Below are 20,626 nucleotides of genomic sequence, written 5' to 3'. Positions count from 1 at the left end.
AATGGGTCTCACCTCCTCATCCTTCATTTTGATCAGCTTCTCTGTCTCAGTGTCTGGTGTTGGAAGAGGCAGGATAGGAATCGGGCTTTCTATCCTGTTGTCCTGAGTCAGCTTGCTAGAGGGATGGAGAGAGGGAAGAAACGCAGTCAGTCATGGTTCAGGCTGGCTTCGGTGTCACCATGCGGTGGCTGTCACTCACGATGGCAGATCTCCCAGCCACGCGGCAGCATGCACCCAGCCAGGTGCAGGGGCTGTGGGGCAATCTAGCCCAGAGGTGTGGGATGCACTTGGATGCAGAATGAGACCAAGGCCAATAAAAGTTTTCAAACCAGACGCTTGTGGGTAGCTAACAGAGAGAACCTGACCCAGGCTTACACTGACAGCAAACACAGAAAGAGCTGATGTTTCTGACCACCTTCTGTAACTGCGTTGGCGATCTTAGCAGGGACACTTACAGACCATTTCTCTGGTCTCCTTTGGCTCATCTGTGCACGTGCCTACACATACACACAGCATCAACACAAACCATGAGCATCCCTAAGGCACCACACGTTCACCATGGTCCTTTTTTGTCCAGGAAGACAAAACCAGAGGAGCAGTTTAATTGCTGGGAGTCTGATAACAAAGCCCTGACACTCGGGAGGTGGGAGACATGAGGGACAAGAGGCAGCGGCATTGCGATGAGGGCTGGGGGCGCACACGAGGGCAGGCAGGGGACAGAGGAAGGGGGTGACTTTCTTCCAAAAGTCAGAGGAGCTCTCTGTAGGTGGGGAGGGGGTGGTAGTGCCCAAAGACACCTGGGATGAAACTGGGAATTCAAGATGTCACTTGCAGGCGTTCACCACTTGGAGTCACCGTTGGCTCATTATTGAGTCAATTCCAGCCCTGGAGCTTGGGATCTGCTCCCAAAACGTCTCTCTAGAGAAGGACCCTTATCCCACTGCTAAAAATGGCCACGCTGTGGTTTTATGAGACTTGTTCACTGGCAAGGAACTAGCCGTGGCATGAGAAACAGTACCAAACTTACGTTTTTCTTAAGCTGAGCAATTGCTTTTTCATTGTGCTCTTCTTTTAATACATACACAGCCTGCCTAAATAGCAGCTGTGACACTTCTCACAGATCTCCAGCATTTAACACAGTTATTTTTGGACTCTGTATTCTCAGTGTTCAAAAAGACAGGCTCATCTGCGATGCAGAAGTACTGAGATACACTGCGTGTGAACAGAATGCGCCAACCTGCACGTTTGCACGCACGCAGGACTGTTCCCTGGCGAAGTGCAGCCGTTTCTGCCCTGCAACGCGGCAGCATGCAGCGACCTGGCCAGTTCAGGCAGGAAGAGAAGGGGGTGGTTTACAACGGATGAGCCAAGACCTACTTAAACCTAAAATTTGTCACCAGTATTTCAGTCATGGAAGGAAGAAGGTAAAAAAGAGGTTTCAAATGAGAAGCTCGTGAGTGTTCTCCCTTCTATTTTCTAGCATTGTGACTAAAACCACAGAGAATCAAACGCAACGGGAAAACAATGCAGAGAAATCTTTGGAGATGCATTAAGAGCCTTGGTCATTGCCTGGGCTCTGTTGTCTGAGAAACAGCAGCATCCCAAGGGTCATGCTGTCATTTGGACAGAGCTGCAGACTGCAGAACGCCTCGCTCTTTGGCAACACACACAGCGATCACCCACCAGAGGGACGGTTTATCCCCTGTTGCATCAGGCTGGATGTATTCCAGCCAGTGCTAGGAGCGGCTCTTCAAAACACTCTCCAGGCTTATTTCCCAAGATCTGCATGGGGAATCCTCAGACAGAAACACGGATTCTCACAAGCATCCCCACCATGGGTTCAGGCTGTGGCAGACACGCTTGGATTTGCTATTGTACTTCCCAGTGCCATTCCCAAAGCTGCAGCCCAGCATGTCCCCAGCAGACCCACAGCCTCCTGACTGACGAGCCGTTCTGAAAGCAACCCCCACCGCGCAGAGAGTGAGACACCCCTGCCACCTCCGGCTGAAGCAGTGGGCACCCACCTGGTCATTTGCTGGATGCACTGAGCTCGGTAGTTCTCATAGTGGACATCGCAAGTGACGTCCTTCAGGTCGTGCATGTGTGTCCGGATCAGCATGTTCCGTAGCTTCACAAAGTCGCAGTGTGCCTGGTTTTCCACTGTGGAAGCGACAACAGGAGAGTGCTTGGATGTCACACCAGCGCTCTCCAGGGAGCCCCTTCTCACCTCCCAGCTCCAGGTTGGACTAGAACTTCCCCCAGGCCTCCTTCCTCATCCTCCCCTCACTCTCCCCTGGTCCTAGCGCAGACCTCGATGATGCTGTGCGATTCTTGACCTGAGGCCAGGCTGATGAGGTCACTGGCTTCCCAGGACTTTTTCTGAGTAAGAGGATTAATTAAGCACCTACAGCAGAGCCCTGAAAGAGGATGTTGCTCCCAGGTACACGGGATGCTCGTTGTTACAACCACAGTGAGCGGAGCCAGTGCTGGAGGCAAACTGCGCATCTCCTCAGAATTTAGGACTATCGAAAGGCCCCCATAGGCGAAATCAGCCCCAGAGGGGCAAAGCCATAAGCAAGCAATGGTCTGGAGAGCTGGAAGAGCTGCTGTTACCAGGGGCAGCCAGGCGCCAGGCAGCACTGTGGGACTCTGCAGGGAAGTTTGTGCTCAGCAGCAGTGTGCTTGCCACGGTGATCTCCATTAACCTCTCTGCAGGGATGGGGGAACCCATCTGTGTCAGGCCCAGGGTCTCACAAAATTGATGCCACTGCCAAATGCCCATGCCCCGACAGGCACAACCCCTCCAGAGCCAGCGAGAGAGCAGAGCCAGCAGTGGGGCAGCCCAAGCAGCCGCACCAGCCCGTGAGTGCACACACAGGCTTTTGAGATCTAAAGCTGCAAGACCCTAAAGCAACGTGCCAGCATGGGAGAGGCAGCAACGGCAGCAAAAGCCGTTCCAGGGTTGTTCTGCCCATGGGCTTTATGAAATTTCTCCCTTTAGAAAGGAAGATGGAGACAAACGCATTGTGCATTAGCACAACCTCCAGTTTGGCAACTCCAGCACACACAGGAGCGGCAGCGTGCAGGATGGTTTGCAATTCATTTTGGCTGAGGGCAATGGCTTCTCCCCAGAAACTACACTGGCAGTGCCCAGCCTCTGCCCTTAATAAGAAGCCACGTCCCAGTGCATTAAAGCCCAGGCAGTCTGACATTCACACCGGCGCCTCTCTTCTTTGGTCTGCCATGGCTTCAGAGGTAGGGTGACTGCTAGACCCCCATAACAGACCCGTTAGCAGTCCCAGCGCCTCTGTCTCTACCCGACCTTGTCCCCTGCCATGTGCCAACAGCAGCTCAGTCAGTCGCGGCTGTGCAGAGGGCAGGTCCCCCCTGCCATCCCTGTTGTAAGTGTGTAAGTGCCCGCCTATCCTTCCGCCATCCCTGCCTGCCCCTCGCTCACGGTGCCAGCCCCCAGCCACCACCACGCTTACCTTCCACAATGCCCCAGGGGTACAGCCGTCCACGGACTCGCTGGCCTTTCGCCTCCACCACAGTGTTACTGCCGATGACGGCAAAGGGAGCGCTCTCCTGGAACAAGAGGCATCGCTGAGCCCAGCTCAGCCCAAGCCTTTGGCACACAGAGGGCAGCTCTGGCTCCTTTTGAAGCAACCGACATACCCATGAGCCAGACGTGCCAGTCCCCCACTGAGCAGGTCCCTTACCTTCAGCTCTCTGTCTTGCTGCTTGAACTCCTCATCTTCGTCAGAGTCACACTCAGGAAACTGGTACACCTTAATGCCAAATTTATCAATTTCTTCCCGGATCTGTGTCCATGCAAGACAAAACCAAAAGGACGCAACACTGAACAATACAGAGATGCTGGGTTTACTCCCTGTTTGTGCTACCACGTGTTTGCTATAGCCTACAGATGGCGAAAGGATTTGATGTGGCCAGAGAGCTGGCCTCTCTGCAGACACCACTCCCTTCTCACAGCAGAGCACTGCTGCAATTAGATTTGCAGGTACTGTGTGTATACATACACACGCGCGCTATATGTATCTATATAGATAGATCTATCTATCTCCCCTCCGTACTGAGCCCATGCCTGCCGCCTCATCAGGTACTCCCCTGTAGAGAAAGAGCATCTCACCCTCTCTTTTAGCTTCCGGATCTCGGAGGGGATCAGGCAGTCGGCTTTGGCAATCAGGGGCACAATGTTGACCTTCTCATGCAGAGCCTTCATGAACTCGACATCCACAGGCCTCAGTCTGCAGCAGGGATGAGGAAGGACATGGTTTGCAAGGACACACTGGGCTGCTCCCCCTCCAGCCTCTTCCACCCACCCGGCACGAAGGGAAAAGGACAGCACTGTCACAAGAGCCTGGGACAGCCCACGGCTAGGGCTGTATCTTCAGGAAAGCTGTCTCAGATTTTAGCTGGTGAACGTCTCACACAGGCACAGGCTGGGTATTTGCCCCCTTGCAGGCCGAATACCTCCCTCCGGCTGCCCTGTGCCGCAGGCAGCCAACGCGGCCCCGCCGGCTGCTCCAGGCACCAGCCAGCAAGGGGCAGGGACAGGAGACAGCTTAAAACTCCCTTTCCTACCCATCAGCCAGGCTTAGCTAGATAGGAAGATACAAGTCTGTGTGGCATTATTTCTCCTGATTTCCAAAAAAGGCTGCGAGGCCTGAGGGAGATCCGCTCTGCCGGATCATGGGCAGTCTGTCGTGCCAGCGAGGGGGAGGGAGGTGGTGTGATGCTCAGCTGAGGGAGAGCAGCTGGACGGCTCCTCTCCTGTGCCAACAGCTCTGCCAATGTACGAGCCACTACAGGGCAATCCTGGGGCACAAGGGTCTCCCCTCCAGGCTGAGCCATACCCCGGGCCCAGAGTGGGGGCTCTCACCCGTGCCCGAAGGGCGAGATGAAGTAGAGGCAGCAATGCACTCGGTTGTCCTGGATGTTCTTCCTGTTCAGGCCACTCTCATCACGGAAATACTGTTCAAACTGCTGGTCAATGTAGTCGGTGATGGGCTTCCAGCTGGGAAGGGCAAGTCAATCGAAACAAAACGTGTGTTTAACAGGACAGTGTCTCCTAGGGACTATGAGGCAGCATTGTCCCCTTCCTGCTGCCAGACACCCTTCCGGTGAAGCACCCACAGAAAACAGACATGGCCAAGGACTAGGAGGAAGGCAGCGGTGGCCTGCTCACCACTCAGTGTTGTTAACAGCATCTCCAAAGCCTGGTGTGTCCACTATGGTCAGCTTCAGCTTGACACCCTTCTCCTCAATGTCCACTGTGTGCTTGACGATCTCCACTGTCTGGTTGATTCTCTCTTTGAACAGGAATACATGAGTTAAAGCCAGGCCGTAACACTGGGGATCCCCACTCACACCCACGACAAGCCGGCTCCCTCCTTATCACTGAACACAGGGAGTAACACGGGTTGCAAAAAACCCTGATCATCCTCTAAGGAGCCTCGAGGGAGTGGTACTGTGAGGGGCCAGCAGCAGGGAGGCAGACTCTGAGAAGACACACAAACCTCTGAAGGGCTCATAGCCCAGCTGTTCTGAACGTTTTGTCCACTCATTTGGTAAGGGGAAACGCTACCACACTCCAGCACCCAAGAACAAAAACCAAATCTCAACATCTCAACCCAAAGGGCTAGTGCTGCTCTGCAGCCTCGCCTCCCCTTCAGAAGACAGAAGAGCCCCACAGCCAAACCCTTCTTGCTGGAGTAGTGGTGCCTCTGGTGCCAGCAAAGGAGAGCAGAGCAACGAGAGGGCTGGGAGCCGTACACCACGCCTGCAGCTGCCGCTGAAGCAAGGAACCGAAGCACTGGTCCTTAGGACAGCCCAGATCCGCAGGCACAAGAACCGTTCACCCCTTTGTCCCCAACTTACCCTCTGCGTTGAGGAGCTTTCTGTCTTTGTAGAGGTCTGTCAGGAACAGGCTATTCACCAGCGTGGATTTGCCCAGACCCGACTCTCCTAATTGACAGAGCGCAAAGGGGAGGAGGGAAAAGCAAGCAACATGACCCGCTAATTGACTTACAAATGAAACTCTGAACTAGGCTTTGAATCCTGAGCCAGAGGAAGTGAGAGAGATGAGCTGTCAGAAGCTGTTTATGGGCATTACATTTTTCCAGCAGTGGGAGGACTTTTGCTGCAAGATGTCTCAATCCTTGTTCAAATGTGATTTCCCAGCTCCTCCATCCTCCCTCCCCTTGCCTTCCCTCGGTCCCTGGCCGGCCCTGCCTTCGCCACCCAGAGCAGCCGCTCTGCTGGAGAAGCTGCTGTCGGTGCTTGCTCGAGCGGGCTGAGAGTGGTCAGGGATGGCCGTTCCTCCCGGGGAAACGGTGGGACTGCACCACAGGCCGGGAGCAGAGAGAGGTCTGAGACAAGGACCAGAACAGAGCGAGGGGAGGATTCAGGCGCCAAGGGAGCACCTGCGGGAAGTGAGGAGAGCTGGTCCCCTCCACGCAGCCACCGTGTGGCCCGGCCACCTCCACCCACGGGCAGTCTCACCTGCGACCATCAGGGTGAAGTCAAAGCCCTTCTTCACGGATTTCCGGTGGACCTGGTTCGGCAGAGTGGCAAAGCCCACGTACTGCTTCTCATGGTCCTGCGGGGCAGAGGCAGACAGGAGCAGGTCAGGGTGTGCCACCCCTCCTGCTCCAGCCTCACACAGCGACAGGGCTCAAAAAGCCCCCGGGCAGAGCCGAGGGGTGGAGGAGAGGTGGGTCCCTGCCCTGGCAGTGGTGTAGGGCAGGGCACGCGCCTCCTCTAGGCTCAGGGACTTCTGCCCTTCCCGCAGGTGGGCACGGAGGGCCACCTCCTCCCAGCCACAGCCCTGCTTGGTGGCTCTCGCCAGCCAACACGGCAGCTCACGGCAGCCTCCCGGCACGGAGAGCACAAGGGAAAAGGCACACCACCGCTCCCACCAGAGAGCACATCTGGGGCTGGGACTGACACACAACCTTCCTAACTCTTTGCTTCTCCTGCACAGTCACAGGCTCCCCTCACAGAAGGGTCACCGAAGCCACCTCTCCCCAGGTCTTTCAGAGCCACTTCTGCATCTCTCTCTCCAGAGAAGCGTGCAGTACACGATGGATTGCTCTCTGTAATTAGCACCCCCCGGCTTGTGGTGTCCTGAGCCATGTCTAGGGGATGGCACAGTGCCTTGGCTTCTGTTTGACCCGAGACAGGATTATTTCTTGCTGTGTCACAGCCACTCCTGGCTGAGTAAGAGGAAATCCTGCGTAATCTCTACTGTTATTTCTGAAGAGACGGAAGTTCAAGGAGCACGGGTAGTGGGAAGATGCACAAGTATTGAGAACAGGTGGGACGCTTTTGGTGAGGGTAATACATATGGTATTACGGGAGTGTTACTTACTGCCTAAGCACCCCCCAGACACAGTCCGCGCTCTCTTACCACGTAAAAGCCGCAGCCCCCCCAAGCGTGCCACACGCTCTCTACAAGCGCACTAAGTCCACGCAAGGAGTGACATGGCCGACGGTGTGTTTCACAAGCGCGTGGCATACATCTCGCAGCCAGAAGCAAACACGCAGCCTGTGCTGTGTCCGGGGTGCACACCCTGCTCACGCGGGTACATCCCCAAAGGCGAACTCGGCCCATCTGCGGGACTTACAGACCTAGGCTCCAGCTCCTGCCCTCGTGCCGGGCTCAGCACACGGGCCGGTGCTGGCAGCTTGGGCGGCCGCGGGTCACAGCCCGTCCCCTCGCTCCATCCAGCCTCCAGCAGAGCACCCGGGGGCCTGCACAGCCCGCACCCCCATGGCACCGCATTCCCCTCCCCAGGCCCCATCGCAGAGGGAGGGTGGGCACAGACCCTGGCAAACACCTCCCTTCTCACATATTTTCCAAGCTGGACCCAAGGGGAAGCAGCCGTTCACAAATGCTTGAGCTAAAGACATCATAGACTCTGCTTTTCAACATCACTTAAAATAAACATACCCTTGGGATTCACACCACAGGCAAATCCACAGAGCCAGGAGTTCCTCAAAACTGGCCCCAGCTCCCACCCGGCCATGGATGCCTTCAAGCATAAGGCTGTCCTCCCCCTGCAGCTCTCTTGCAGGGGTTCTCCAGGCACAGCAAGGAAGATCCCTGTTCCTACGTTCAACTGTCTCCGCTCCTGGGGTACACGCTCAAAGAAACACAAATTACAATGCAGGGTGTCGAGCTTAGGGCAATGCTGACTTGCACCCATTTCCATGCTGCTCCCGAGCAGCCCTCTGCAGCGCCTGGCTGCTCGTCCACACGCGTGGGCATCCTCGGCCATCCTCGGCCAGGCAGACTGCAAAGTTCCCACGGGGACGTACAGCAGGGAGGCCAGAGAGCCTCCTCCCAATTTACGGCTGCTTTGGAGCTGCCTGTTCAGGAGGGACTGACATGGCTGATGGCCATCGTGGCCCATGGACTCTGCTCTTTAGCACGGTCACTGCCTTCTAGGAACGTAGCTTTGGTTTGTGTCTCAGACTTGGTCACTTTAGCCCTGACAGACAGAGTGGCCGTGCGCTCTGGTCTCCCTCACCTCACCCCCTTGCTAACGTGGCTGAAGCGATGCTGTTTCACCACGCCACAGTCCGGAAAGGCAGCAAGGGACAGAGCACATGAAATTAGAGAGAAGCGGGGAGAATTAGAGCACCCAAAGTGCTCCGCTGGCAGCTCTAATGGCTGAGCTAAAGGCGGGGGTAGCCCAGAGCAGTGGTGCAGCGAGCAGCAGCCAGAGCCCGGGGGGAGAAGTGCCGGCAGCTCTGACCAGCTGCACGTGGCAAAGCAATGCCTGCCTGGGGGACGCTGCCAACCGCCACCCAAAAGGCTCAGTAAAGGGTAACACAGGGTGTGCAAAGCAGGGCGAGAAAAGTGCTAATAGCAAGATCAAGAAAACAAGGATAAGAGGGCTGTTTCCAGCCTGTGTCCCTTAGTGCCAGGGGGCTGCTTTGCTTCCCGGTGACACACATCCACGAACACAACCAAAGCGCACACGTAACAGCCTGCGCCTCGCAGTGCAAGGACCACTGTCGCTCAGCGAGCGGCAGAAAACACACAACATCTTCCCGTGTGCTTCCCATGGAGCCAAGCTTTGGGTCAGAGCAGGAAGAGACCTGCTCTGATCTTTACCAGAATTTGGAAAAACAACGGGCACCTGCTCTCTCCGGTGACGTGACACGTGAAATAGTACTAGGAACGTGCTAATAAAACCATAGCTGAGGCTCGGGTGTGTTTCTCTTTTTTTCTTTGTTTTTTAACCTCGATGACTAAGGGCTGACAATGGAGACACCGGGGAGCTGAGCTCTGCTGCAACTCCGCTTACTTCAGCCAAGTGTAACTGGCTGAACTTGCTCTCTCGTTTCTGTTCAGCCCAACCAAGAAAGCATGGATTTACTGTACCTCTGGTTACCTCCCGTAGCTCGCTGGAATCACAACATTTGAAATGAGCAAATCCCGGCTGGCACAGGACACTGCCCTTTACCCACGGCTCATGCCACGGAGCTGAGCGCAATAGCGAGAGAAGAGCTTCCCTCGCGGTGGGAGGCAGCCAGAGTCACCAGGGCAGACCCTCTGTCCCCAGCCGTGCCTCCCTTCGACCGGCCATGGACAGACGGCAGAGCCCTGCCGGGAGCCAGTGGGCAGTGTGTCTGCCAAGGGCGAAGGCAAGAGATGCAGGGGAAACTGTGGAAAGGGATGCCCTTCTTCTAACAGCCTTCTCTCAGGAACAACAACGTGGTCCCTGCACCACGGCCAGCCTAGACCCACGGTTCCTCATCTTGGCTTTGAGACACCCAATGTGTGTTCCCCTCCCAGACATGTTTGGGCACTGTGACAGGCATGTGCCACCATCTCCGCTAGTGTGACAACATCAACACTGCGCTTAAGGATGCCTTGCTCAAAGCTCTACACCACCCACCATCTTCGTTAGGACCCAACATGGACACTTATCTGCAGAGCAGCAATGCACGGGATGGAGAGCGCTGAAGGGGGGAGAGGGCTGCAAGGGCTACTGAAGGAGGCAGGGGGTTTTCTGGGTTATGAAAAGCTAAAATCCATTAATTAGATGAGAGACTTGGACTGAGGGAGTTCCTGGAGGCATCACAGCCCGCTTCGCATGCTCCTGACCCTGGCGAGCAGCTCCCATCGAGCTGGCCCGGGCTGGCACAGCCGGTCGCTGGACGGCGCTTCCCTCGCAGCCCCAGCTGTCAGAGAGGCCCCGGCCAGCCCAGCCCACGGCGCTCGGCAGGAGGAGCCCCTCTCCCACCGCCTCCTCCACCTGCTGCCTTTGTTCCCACTGGCATCCCACTCCCACGCGCCTGGGAACGTGCCCCACAAACCGCAGCGGAGGCCACCAAGTAATATGGACGGTCTTTGGGGCACCGCGACAAACCAAAGCACCCCAGGGCGAGCACAACACATCTGTTCTCTCTCGGCACATGCTCGCTGGTTCACCGGACATCACAGCAACATGCCGTGTCCTCACATCCACCACCACCTGGCCGAGGTGGCCAAGGCACTCCCTGGGAGTTCAAGCCAAGGAACAAAGCACTGGTGGGTTCAAGTCCTGTTCCTGTCAGGGGTAGAAACATTCAGGATCTATTGGACAGAGGAGAGATCTATTGCACCGAGGTGCCCGCAGGGCTGCCTGTACCTCCAAGGCAGGGCACACAGCCCGGCCTCCATCGCTCCTGCCGTTCCCGATTCCCTCCTCACCTCCCTGGTGGACGTGCTGTTTAAACCAACCCAGATCTCGTGTGACTTCACCATTCAGCCCAGGGATAAATGGGGCCTGGCTGGGTATATTCAAAAGGGCTAAAATGAAACACCATGGGACCACAGAAAATTTGAAGAATAGCCTTACCCCAGGTCTGGAGCAAAGCCCAGAAACAATGGAGCTTCTGCCCCTACCTCCACCTCTTTGGGGGGGTCCCTCTGGGTGTTAGAGCCTCCAGCCCCCTCCTGGGCAGCCCTTCCTCCAGCCGTTCCCCCTGGCAAGGCACGGCCGCCACATCCATGTCTGCACGAACCAGCACAGCCCAGTCCCAGAGAAGAAGCAGACCCTTCACTTCCTTTAATTGCCAGAAAGCTGCACAAATTCATAACGCGAACGGCCCCCGGGGCATCTCCCGAGTACATCAGTTGCCTCAGGCCTGGGGCTGAGCATGGCAGTATCAGCAAAACCACTCGCCCACCAGCATCTGCTGCCGCAGAAGGAAAACGAGCGAGCGAAGCACAGCGTTAACATGATAGCACAGACCAGGCTGTGTTTGGGCATACACGCAGCACTACCTCCTGCCCTGAGCCCCCCCAAGCACACATACGCCATTCAGAGAGGGAATCACTGCATCAAATAACCACATGAAAACATGTCGTGCATCTCCCAGCTGTCCAACGCGCCCCTCGGCCCTGCTGCCGGGGGCTGCTCCCTCCTCTCTGTCCCCACCATCTCCCCCTTACCAGCGTCTTTCTGCTCCTCTGCTCCTCAGAGCCCCCATCTCCTGCCGCACACGTCTGCTCGGGCACCATCCTCCCCCTCCTGTCCCTGCTGCTCCCCGGCTCGCACGGCGCTATAAATACATCCCCGTACCTTCAGCTTGGCCGGGTGGCTTCGCTGTGCCTGAGTCCGGGGAGAAAGCAGCCGCTCCACTAACCGCTCCTGGATAATGATCGAATCCATAACCGCGGCCGGCAGGACGGACAGCCACCGCGGGCCAAGAAAAAAAAAACCCAACCCATGTGTTCCCTCCCAGCCTTCACTAAATCCATGCGGCAGCCCCCCCGCCCACGCATGCACACACACGCAGGGCTGGCTCGGCTGGCCTCAGCGCAGCAGCCGGGCGAGGCGAGGAGGAGAGAGGAGAGGCGAGGAGAGGCGAGGAGAGGCGAGGAGAGGCGAGGAGAGGCGAGGAGAGGCGAGCAAGCTCCCACGGCAGCTGCCGGGGATTTCCTGCCTGTGCTGCGGGAGGAGCCTGCCAGCAAGGACAGGACAAAAGCCACCGCGGCCGCAATGTCTCTCGCTCCGCCAGTGTCCCGCGGGGAGGCTGTGCACGCACCGGATGCTGTCCCAGCCATGAGGCTGACTCCTTTTGTCAGACGGGCTTATTCAGCTGGAGGATTTCTTAAATATCCCAGCTGATGCAGCCGAGGCAAAGGTTTGCTGCAAGGAAACCTGTTCTTGGTGAAAACGTGGTGTTTCTGGTTGTGAGTGCAAAGGTCTCCAGGGTCCAGAAAGCTCCCAAAAAGCTGGGTCCAAACTTAACCCCCAGCCCCTAGTCCTGGTTAATGTGGATCTGCCTCCACGTGGTGCTGGTCCAGGCGCTGTGTAGCCCAGGCTGTAGTGCAGCCTCACCGCTGAATCCAACTGGAACAGCAGCTGATGTATTCCGGACCTTACCACAACCATTCCAGCTTTGAAGACATTTCAAAGTGAAGAAGTATCTGTGTGTTTGTTAAGCACAAGTACCCAGCCCAGCAATAGCCTGGCATGCACAGAAAAGTCATTCAAAGCTCAAGTTTGGATGCTGAACCAGCCCCGCTTCCCAGCTTGCCTACGCAGCCAGAGAAAGTGAAGGGGAATTTATCTGAAACAGACAAAAGCTGATCGTCTCCTGTAATCACATGAGACCAGAAACTGGGGGGTAATATCACAGCGCATATAATGAAGTCACAAAAGATGGCAACACCGGTGGTGCTGGAGGAACCTGCCACTTGCCGCACGGGTTCCTGAGCAGCTTTCTGCTCGTAAACGGGGGAGGACGCCGACCGCTGCCGCGCTCCTGCCTTGCTCCCAGCCACAGCTCCCGCTGCTCCTCTGGGAACCGTGGGTCCCTGGCGGCTGCTCCAGAGAGCACCTGGTCAGCGGGGTCTGTCCTGGTCACCTCAGGCCATAACCCAGGGCCTCCACTGCGCACCCCCAGCGTGGCCCACACCAGGTTCTGCTATACAGTACCACGTCACTGCAAGGTCTCCAGTAGCCTCAGGTCTGGGGGCAGCTGCGAGAGTGGAAAGGTCTTAGAAACACACCACGTGCCAGAAAAAAAGGAAAGAAGAAGGAAAAAGAGCAGTGTTTTACCTATGCTGCCATCCTGCAAGCTGAGGGAAGGCCACCTCAGAAGTTGCAGGCATGTGGTCCTAAAGGCTGAGAAAAATAAACGGAGAACAGCGAAACACTCCCAGACCAGGAAAACTCCAGCCATACGTCAGCTGTCATATTGCATGCATGAAGCCCTTTTCCAAACCACCTTGTTCTGCCAGCAGCATCCTTAAACTACAGCCATCGGGTTTTGTTCCCAACCATTTCCACATGTAACAGTCAAACAGAAGCCCTGGAGTGAGATCCAGGTGTGACAAGAACTGCCACCTCTCGGAACACGTCCCCGTTGTGTGGCTCTGCCCCCGCTTTGCAGAATTGCTCATTCCTCAGGGAGAGGATAATCCTACAACATCCTCCCAGCCCAGGGTTAGGTCAGGCCACACTCATGACACTTTTTTTTCTCCTAGATTCACAATAGCTAACCCCTGCTTTCCTGACTGAAGGATTCCACCACTGGGGTCTGCAGGTTGTACATGGCTGAGGAGCAATGAAAGTATCCCACTGATCTGCACCGGGCAGACCAAAGATGCATCCAAACGTACTTGAGATAACGCAGAGGTTTCACCAGTCCCTCCGCACCATAAACCCCAATAGCTGCACGCAAACCCTCTCCATCCCCCATGAATTCTCATGGCTTGGTAAACCCTTGTCTGGGGACCACAGGCCACATGGCCACCAACCACAAGCATCTTCCACGGGTACATGGAGACGTGCTGTGTCCCCACCAGCCCACTGCACCAAATCAGAGCATTCTTCTGAGCTGGGCTCACAGACGAAGTCAACAGTGATTTGGTTGCAACAAAACCACAGTGTTGTTCATGGCCCCAGGAGCCGTGCTGACAGTGCAGAGAGGAACAAGGAGCTACTGTGTCCTGAGCGCCTTGAGCTCTCACACTTCACACTCGCTCTCAGGACGGGCAGCCAGGAGGAAGTCCAGCCAGGAGGCCATGCCCAGGAACGCAGAGTGCAGATTAGGAAAAGAAACCCAGAAGGGTAGGTCTTGGCTACGGAGAGCATCTAAAGACTGCACGGCCAACACTGTGGCTTTCAAAATGCTGAAGGAGGGTCAACTGGTCCCATACTCAGCCTTCTCTGAGTCTCCTACAGATGCTCATCTTGGCTCCTCTCCTACCCAGTCACCAAACCAGAAATGATGGGCCAAGGAGAGGATGCGTTTGTGTCCCACAGATGGGATGCCTGACACACCCAGAGCCGTTGGCTCAGGCTGGTCCATGTGCAGACTTCCCAAGGAGAGCCAAGCCAGCCTTATTTTGCCCCTGACCTTCCTGATTGCCCCCTCCCTTTCCACACAGCCCCTGGAAATGCCCGGCATAAACCCCCGCCTGCTCCTCCAACTAGAAACATGACGTCCAACCCACGAGGCTGGGGCTCCCCTGCTCTATCACCAGCAGAGCTGCGCACGCACCCTGATGTTCCTGCTGCCCTGACCCAAGAGAAAGTGCCTTGCTGATCTAAACTCTGATCGTTAATTTAACCCTGAACTTGCAAACAAGGCTCTAAGGGGTTACTGGGAGCACCAGAGCCCTGGGACTTTAGCCAGGCTTCATCCTTTGATTCTCAGAAGCAAGAAGCCAGACCAGCACTGCAGAAAGCCCAAAGCACTGGATTAATCTCCTGTACGTACAGTGCCACAAGCAGGAGCAACACAGCAACCAGATCTCCTGTCTTTTCTTTTCCCTACCCAGCAGGTCAAGCTTTAATTTCCGCTCAAGGATCGCTGCTGCTTTGTCACATAATCCCTCCAGAAATCTATCAAATTCCATTTAAAAGGTATTTGTGCTCCCTGCTTCCACTTGAAGTACCTCATGAGTCCCAAGAGGCACTGCGTGACTCACGCGATGCCTGCACTTCCAGCTCTGAAAAAGGACCAATGACCATAAATTGCCTCCCACGTACTTAAACTCGTGACTCCCTCTGGAGCAAGTTCACAGCTCTTGTCTCACCCAGCTCCTCCGCTCCTCATTTAGAATAATCTGCAAAACGTAACAAATTGGGCAGAGGTGGAGCTGGCTGGGACTCTTCCAGGGACCGCAGGGCTGCTCTCCCCTCCACAGCAGCCCAGGAGGAGCCGCTTCCAGCCAGCCCTTCCCGGTGCCGTACCCACACGTTCCACGCAAGGGAGAAGCCACCCACAGAAGAGCGGCTCCCGTGGGACCGGGGTCTCCCACGGTGGCTCCCCCTGGCCAGGGCCAGCCAGAAACCGACGTGCAGATCAAACTCCCGACCCTCGCTGCTTCCGCCTCACCAAGGGTCGCAGGCACCGGCACCTCTAATTGCGAGCGCGTTCGAAACTGTAGCAAAGGACAGAGCTTTCCAAATTTAGGCTGTTCAGGGAGGAGAAACCAGGCGGCGCAGGAAGGTCTGCAGCAGCCTCTCCGCACCACCACTGCTCATCCTTCCCTCTGCTTCATCGCCCAGCTCTGCAGCACCAATCAGGCTTAAACAGATTCCCTGCCTCTCATCTCGGAGCCACAGCTGGGAAAAGCAGAGAGAGGCAGAGCAGAGCCCTGACAGCCCCGGGAAGCTGGGAACAGGAACGCTTGGGAGACAAACAGGTACACATTGCTCCACGGCATGGAAACTGGCTGGGCTAGGAGCCCTGTGGAGGGAGAGGGTGGAAAATAATGGTGATTTATCCTCAGAAATGGAAGGGCACTGCTTCTCCAGCTCTCAGCTTCTCCATCCAAATGACAAGAGCATCAGCAGTTTTGGAAGCTCTTGATGCACATTAACATACACGAACAGAAAGAGGGTGGGGACAGGATCCTACAGAAGGTCCATTTTAAAGTTACAGGTAGTGGTCCCAATCCTGCGATCCTTACTCACCGAGTAGTCCCATTGGAATAGAGACGACTGCTCACGTGAGTAAGGGATGCAGGATCAGGCCTGTCTACCAAAGAGGCTGAATCCCAAACTGGAGAGGACATCATGGCCCCGAGCATCCCGAGACACTCAGCCTGGTCCAGCGGGGGCAAGTCCGAGGGCATCGCCGGGGAGGACAGTCCAGGCTGGGGCACTACACCTGCAAACGGCACACCGAGCAGGGACCAGGGCCAGCAAGGCAGCGGACAAATAAGGCTGGAAAAGGGATGCTCCACCCAAGCAGGGATGCTCCTGGTTCATCCCCAGTACGCCCATCTCATGGACAGTCCCAGCTGTGTAAGGAGGTTTTTCGTAACCCTGCCATCCTCCCAGCAGGCTCCTGAGAACAATACTGGGAGAACACGAGCCAACTGTCTTGGGACAGGTCCCAACCTCTGTCCCGGTCTCCCAGCTACAATTAACATAACTTTAGCAATAGCTGATGCCCACAAGAGAGGAGAATGAGCCCGCTCTTAGCTCACTAGATCATTTTTAATTCCATTAGTTAACGGGAAAAAAGGCAGCTCTCTAAAACAACCTTCAGTCCTGGGAGACACCAAGGAGTAGAGAGCCAGCCCCAGCCTGTGTGAGGAATAACCCCAAAACGCTCTGCAGAAGGCTCCCTCCAAGGCCAGACGGACTTCTGCCTCCCACGGCAAGGATGCAGAGCACCTCCTCCTTCCTGGGGGGTCTCCTGCAGGTCTCCATCCAGCCCTCAGACCCCAGGTCCAGCCTCTCAGCCCCCTCCCTCTGTCAGCTGCCCCCGCGCAGTCGCTCTGCAGAACACGAAGCACAGTCCTTGTGCAGGCTCATCGAGGTGGCAGAGGCACACGGGGACCTCCCTCACCTCGGCCTTGCACCACCAGCCCACCTGAGGGAGAGGAGCCCACCGAGAGGGCGCCAGGCGTTCACCCTCCTCCCGTGGCCTCTGCGCAGCTCTGCCCCAGCCCCACCTCCAGCAGGACGTGACACGGCCATATCCCGCCGCAAAGTGCTGCTCATTGGAGCCCCGCACGGGCCAGCGACCCCGGCAAACCCTTACCCGTCTCCCCGTGATGCATGCTCGGCCATCTGCCATCCCAGAGGGGACCCTCGGGAACCCCTTTCCCAGACCCGCCACACGAGCAATCTGCGCAAACCTCCCTGCGCACATCAGCCTGCCCGGGGCTGGGCCCCGCGTCGGGACTAGTGTCTGTCTTTGCAGATGGATAATTAGATTCCATTTCCTTTTTTCTCCTGATGGTTTCTCTGGCTGGCAGTTCCCCCGCAGCCCTGCACGATCCAGCAGCATTAGTCAGAGGCAAATTCTGCTCCCTTCCTCCCCTGGATGTTGCTCTTGGGTCAATATAAACAGCAGAGCGAGCTGCGCAACAGTTCGAGCGTTTCGTTGCAGGAGTATTTGTCCTTTTCAGTCTGGCACACGCGGCTCTCCCTCCCACACCTGCACCCTGCCCCTTCTCCCGACTGACACAGAAAATGCGCGCGATTAAAACGAGTGTGATATTGTTGGCAACTGGAAGCAATGAGCTGCCCTGGGGTTGCAGCACACCTCAATTTATGAGCAGTGGTGCAAAACACTCCTTTTGGGTAGGGCCTAAAAAAGTACACCTGATTATCAGCAATGGTGTGAGATGCTCTCGGAAAGAGGTGACACTCTCCTGCAGGAAACCTGTGGAAGAGATGGAGCAATGATGAGACCAGGGTAAATCAGAGCTGTCTGTGTCACAGGAGCGCGTGCCCAGATGAAGTACTCACAGAGATCCCCACTGAGCGTACAGACATCTGTCCTTCTCCCCTGCCACCAGGCAGTGGCTGTCTGGGAAGCCGTGCTGGTACCTGAAGCCCTGACCAGCCTGGCAGGCTGCCGCATGAAAGAAGACGACAAGGTGAGGGCTGCAAGGCAGCAAACGGCCATGCTAGTCCCACACTTAAACACTGTCAAAATTCTGTACAGCCCAAGGCTCGGGAGCTCGGGCTAACGGAGCGAGGCTGGGGACCAGGACTGTTCCCCAGCTCCTGGTGGTGGTGCGGCCATCCAGCGTTCACACCGGCTCCCGGTACCCTGCCAGCGCAGACACCGAGGCCACAGATGGGGAGGATGCCGTCAGAATAACCACAACGGGAATGAAGGGATGCTCTCCAACACCTTTCTCTCCCCTCTCCCCCACCTCCTCGCTGCAGCGAACACCAAGCCTGGCTGCACCTTTGCCACACAACTCACACCTCTGCGCCCTGCAGCGCGACTGCAGCTTCACGTTTTGTTACATGCTGTGATGACGGGAGAAAACTTCAAGTCATGGAAAATCAAATCAAATTGTGCTGCCTGTCAAAGGGAAGTTAAACAAAGTTTCTTCCAAGCTTAAGAGTAACCATCAGTAACTGCTGAGTGTTGCTTCTCCTTATCAGAGATGCTGACCAGCAGGGAAAAAATGAGAATAAGTAGTCTGAGTTTGTAGTGAAACCGAGCGAAAGACCCTCTTGGATGGAGAACTATCTGGCTCAGAGTCTTAGAAGAGTTTGTGCTGGATGCCAGAAAGCTAACCGTGCCCTTCCATAACGCAGGTGGGATATGCAAGGCCTGGCACTCACAGTAAGGATGCCCGTGTGGATTATTTACCGAGACTGATGGACACAGACAGGTCCTGATGGCTCTGTGGTACCCAGATGAAGACCCTGCCTGGGGCTGCTGCAGGAGACACCGCAGCTCGTCAGCCTCGGAGCTTGGCTCAGCATCACAGTGCTCTGCAGAGGTGACAACAGGCACCACAGCGCAGAGCCGCCAGCCAGCATGTCCCGCCAGCGCAGCAGCCCCGGTCTGCTTCGGTCCGGCCCCAAACTTCATTAGCAGTTTTGCAGCAGTGTGAGATTCCTACTAACCGCTGAGATGACGCCATCTGCTTCCACTTAGGTGCTGGCTCGCAGGAGCGGCGACAGAGCAAAGGACTCCAGAGAGACTTTGCTCTCCTGAGCACAGGGACCGCACGGCCAGCCGGCTGGGACAGACACCCTCCAAATTCCCCTCCCCTGGGTGACCCAGCACCTCCCTTCTGCGCACAGCACACACCTGGGGGGCATGCAGCCCCCCACTTTGTCTCTGCTATCAAGCTCCGTCATACACCCACCCACAGGCTACTTCCCTGCGGGCACAGAGAGCTTGCTCCCAGCAGCCAGCACAGCCACGCTGCCGTACTGCTGCGTGTGGCACCGCAGCAGGGGAGGGCTCGGCTAAGCTCTGCCCACATCTCGTCATCTGCCCTCTACAAAGCCAAAAAGAGTCTGCCACTGATAAGCCAGGGTCCCAAAATTAACAGCTACCAATCCCTCTTTCTTTCTATATCAGGGTGCTGGAGAAATCACGCTGTGTGGAGAAATCTTTACCTAAATTCCTTTTCCATGTATTCATTTTTATGTACATGTTGCCTGGGGCAACCACATACCCACCCCCCAAAGAGGGGCAGGAGGTGCCAGCGGTGCCCGCACAGTCCCAGCCAGCGCAAAAGCACAGAGCAGAGAGAAAAACATCAGCGTGAAGCATGGGAGTGTCTGGGCGGCTTCTGAAAATGGTATCAGGATGAGGAAAGGGAGAAAAACGAGGGACACCCTGTGTGGGGAGGGCTAAGGCAGCGCTGGCCCTGTCTGGCAGCTGAACCGCGGGAGGACTCCGCTGCCTCGTTTTACCGGTCACACCTGCCCTGGCAGGGAAGGCAGCCCTCTTGCTCAACCGGAGGCTTCATGCTTTGAAACAGATTGCTTAATTCTTGGCAATTTGTGTTCGGCAACTACCCTTTTCCTGTGGTTGCTGCTTCCTCTCTGAGCACACACTGTTTTGCAGAGCCAGAAGAGACATTATGCTCCTCTCAGGCTGCCCCCGGGGCCCTGCAATTGCCCTCAGCGATTCCTCCCTTTGGAAGAGCCGGTGCCTGTGCTGGATACGCAACCATGGCAGAGAGCGGCAGAACGTGCTCTAAGTTCTCCTTTCCTTCCCAACAAAATCTTCATAGTCTTGCTTTGAGAGAGCATAACTGAGTTTTCCTGGAGAACAGTGCTCTTAGGTGAGAAAGGATGAAACATCAGGACATACCATGAACAAAAGCAGCAGCAGTAGCACACTGTGATACCGCAGTAGCGGCCACCAGCTGGACAAAACTGCCACAAAATCACAAGCCTAGAGCATCCTGCACAGCTTCATGGAGGGGATCCTCCCCACCATGTCCTACTGCCCCAATCCCATCACCGGCCTCTCGGCCTGTCTGTGGTTTGATGTACCCCACCACCAACCACGGCACCCCGAGGAGGGCAGCTCTGGGCCACCCCGCAGGCACCTCCTGCAGCACGGCCACGCTCGGCTCCACTGCGGCACCGCCGCTGCAACCAGAGACGTGAGAGCGGCCAGGGGAGAGGAACCCCAAGAGACAGAGCTCAAGTCCGTGCTCAACAGCCAGAAAAGACAGCTTTCTCTAAAGCGCATCCTAATGAAACCTGCGTATCCAGTGTGACAGCCGCAGCACAGGAGCTTCCCTCACTTCCCCAGTCTGGCTTTGCTGTCCCGTATTGCCCAGCAGTCCCAGTCAGCCCTGCTCTGCCCAACTCTTCCCAAGAGACACTTCTCCCCAAAGCCCCAGATACAGTGCCATTGC

At 56.3% G+C, this 20,626-nt stretch overlaps 1 protein-coding gene across 5 annotated transcripts in view; it reads right to left on the bottom strand.

The window, feature by feature from the left end:
- The window catches only part of SEPTIN5 (septin 5), a 54,875-nt gene that overhangs the window by 3,980 nt on the left and 30,269 nt on the right, over positions 1-20,626 (bottom strand). Inside the window, exons 1-10 of one of the 5 annotated variants that reach the window (XM_054218948.1) lie at positions 17,032-17,082; positions 6,523-6,619; positions 5,899-5,985; positions 5,207-5,330; positions 4,901-5,035; positions 4,148-4,265; positions 3,720-3,821; positions 3,489-3,585; positions 2,025-2,160; positions 13-115 (exon numbers count right to left, since the gene is read on the bottom strand). In XM_054218948.1, coding sequence (XP_054074923.1) covers positions 13-115; positions 2,025-2,160; positions 3,489-3,585; positions 3,720-3,821; positions 4,148-4,265; positions 4,901-5,035; positions 5,207-5,330; positions 5,899-5,985; positions 6,523-6,619; positions 17,032-17,067 — 1,035 coding nt within the window. In that variant the 5' untranslated portion in view covers positions 17,068-17,082. Of the gene's footprint in view, positions 1-12; positions 116-2,024; positions 2,161-3,488; positions 3,586-3,719; positions 3,822-4,147; positions 4,266-4,900; positions 5,036-5,206; positions 5,331-5,898; positions 5,986-6,522; positions 6,620-11,470; positions 11,574-11,600; positions 12,051-17,031; positions 17,083-20,626 lie in introns of those variants that run through there. The other 4 variants (XM_054218951.1, XM_054218952.1, XM_054218953.1 and 1 more) reach the window with 4 other exon arrangements.

Source organism: Rissa tridactyla, chromosome 13 (genome assembly GCF_028500815.1).
Source record: "Rissa tridactyla isolate bRisTri1 chromosome 13, bRisTri1.patW.cur.20221130, whole genome shotgun sequence".
Lineage (NCBI taxonomy): Eukaryota > Metazoa > Chordata > Aves > Charadriiformes > Laridae > Rissa > Rissa tridactyla.
Note: the sequence above shows the minus strand (reverse complement) of the source record. Positions and strands in the feature narration are given on the sequence as shown.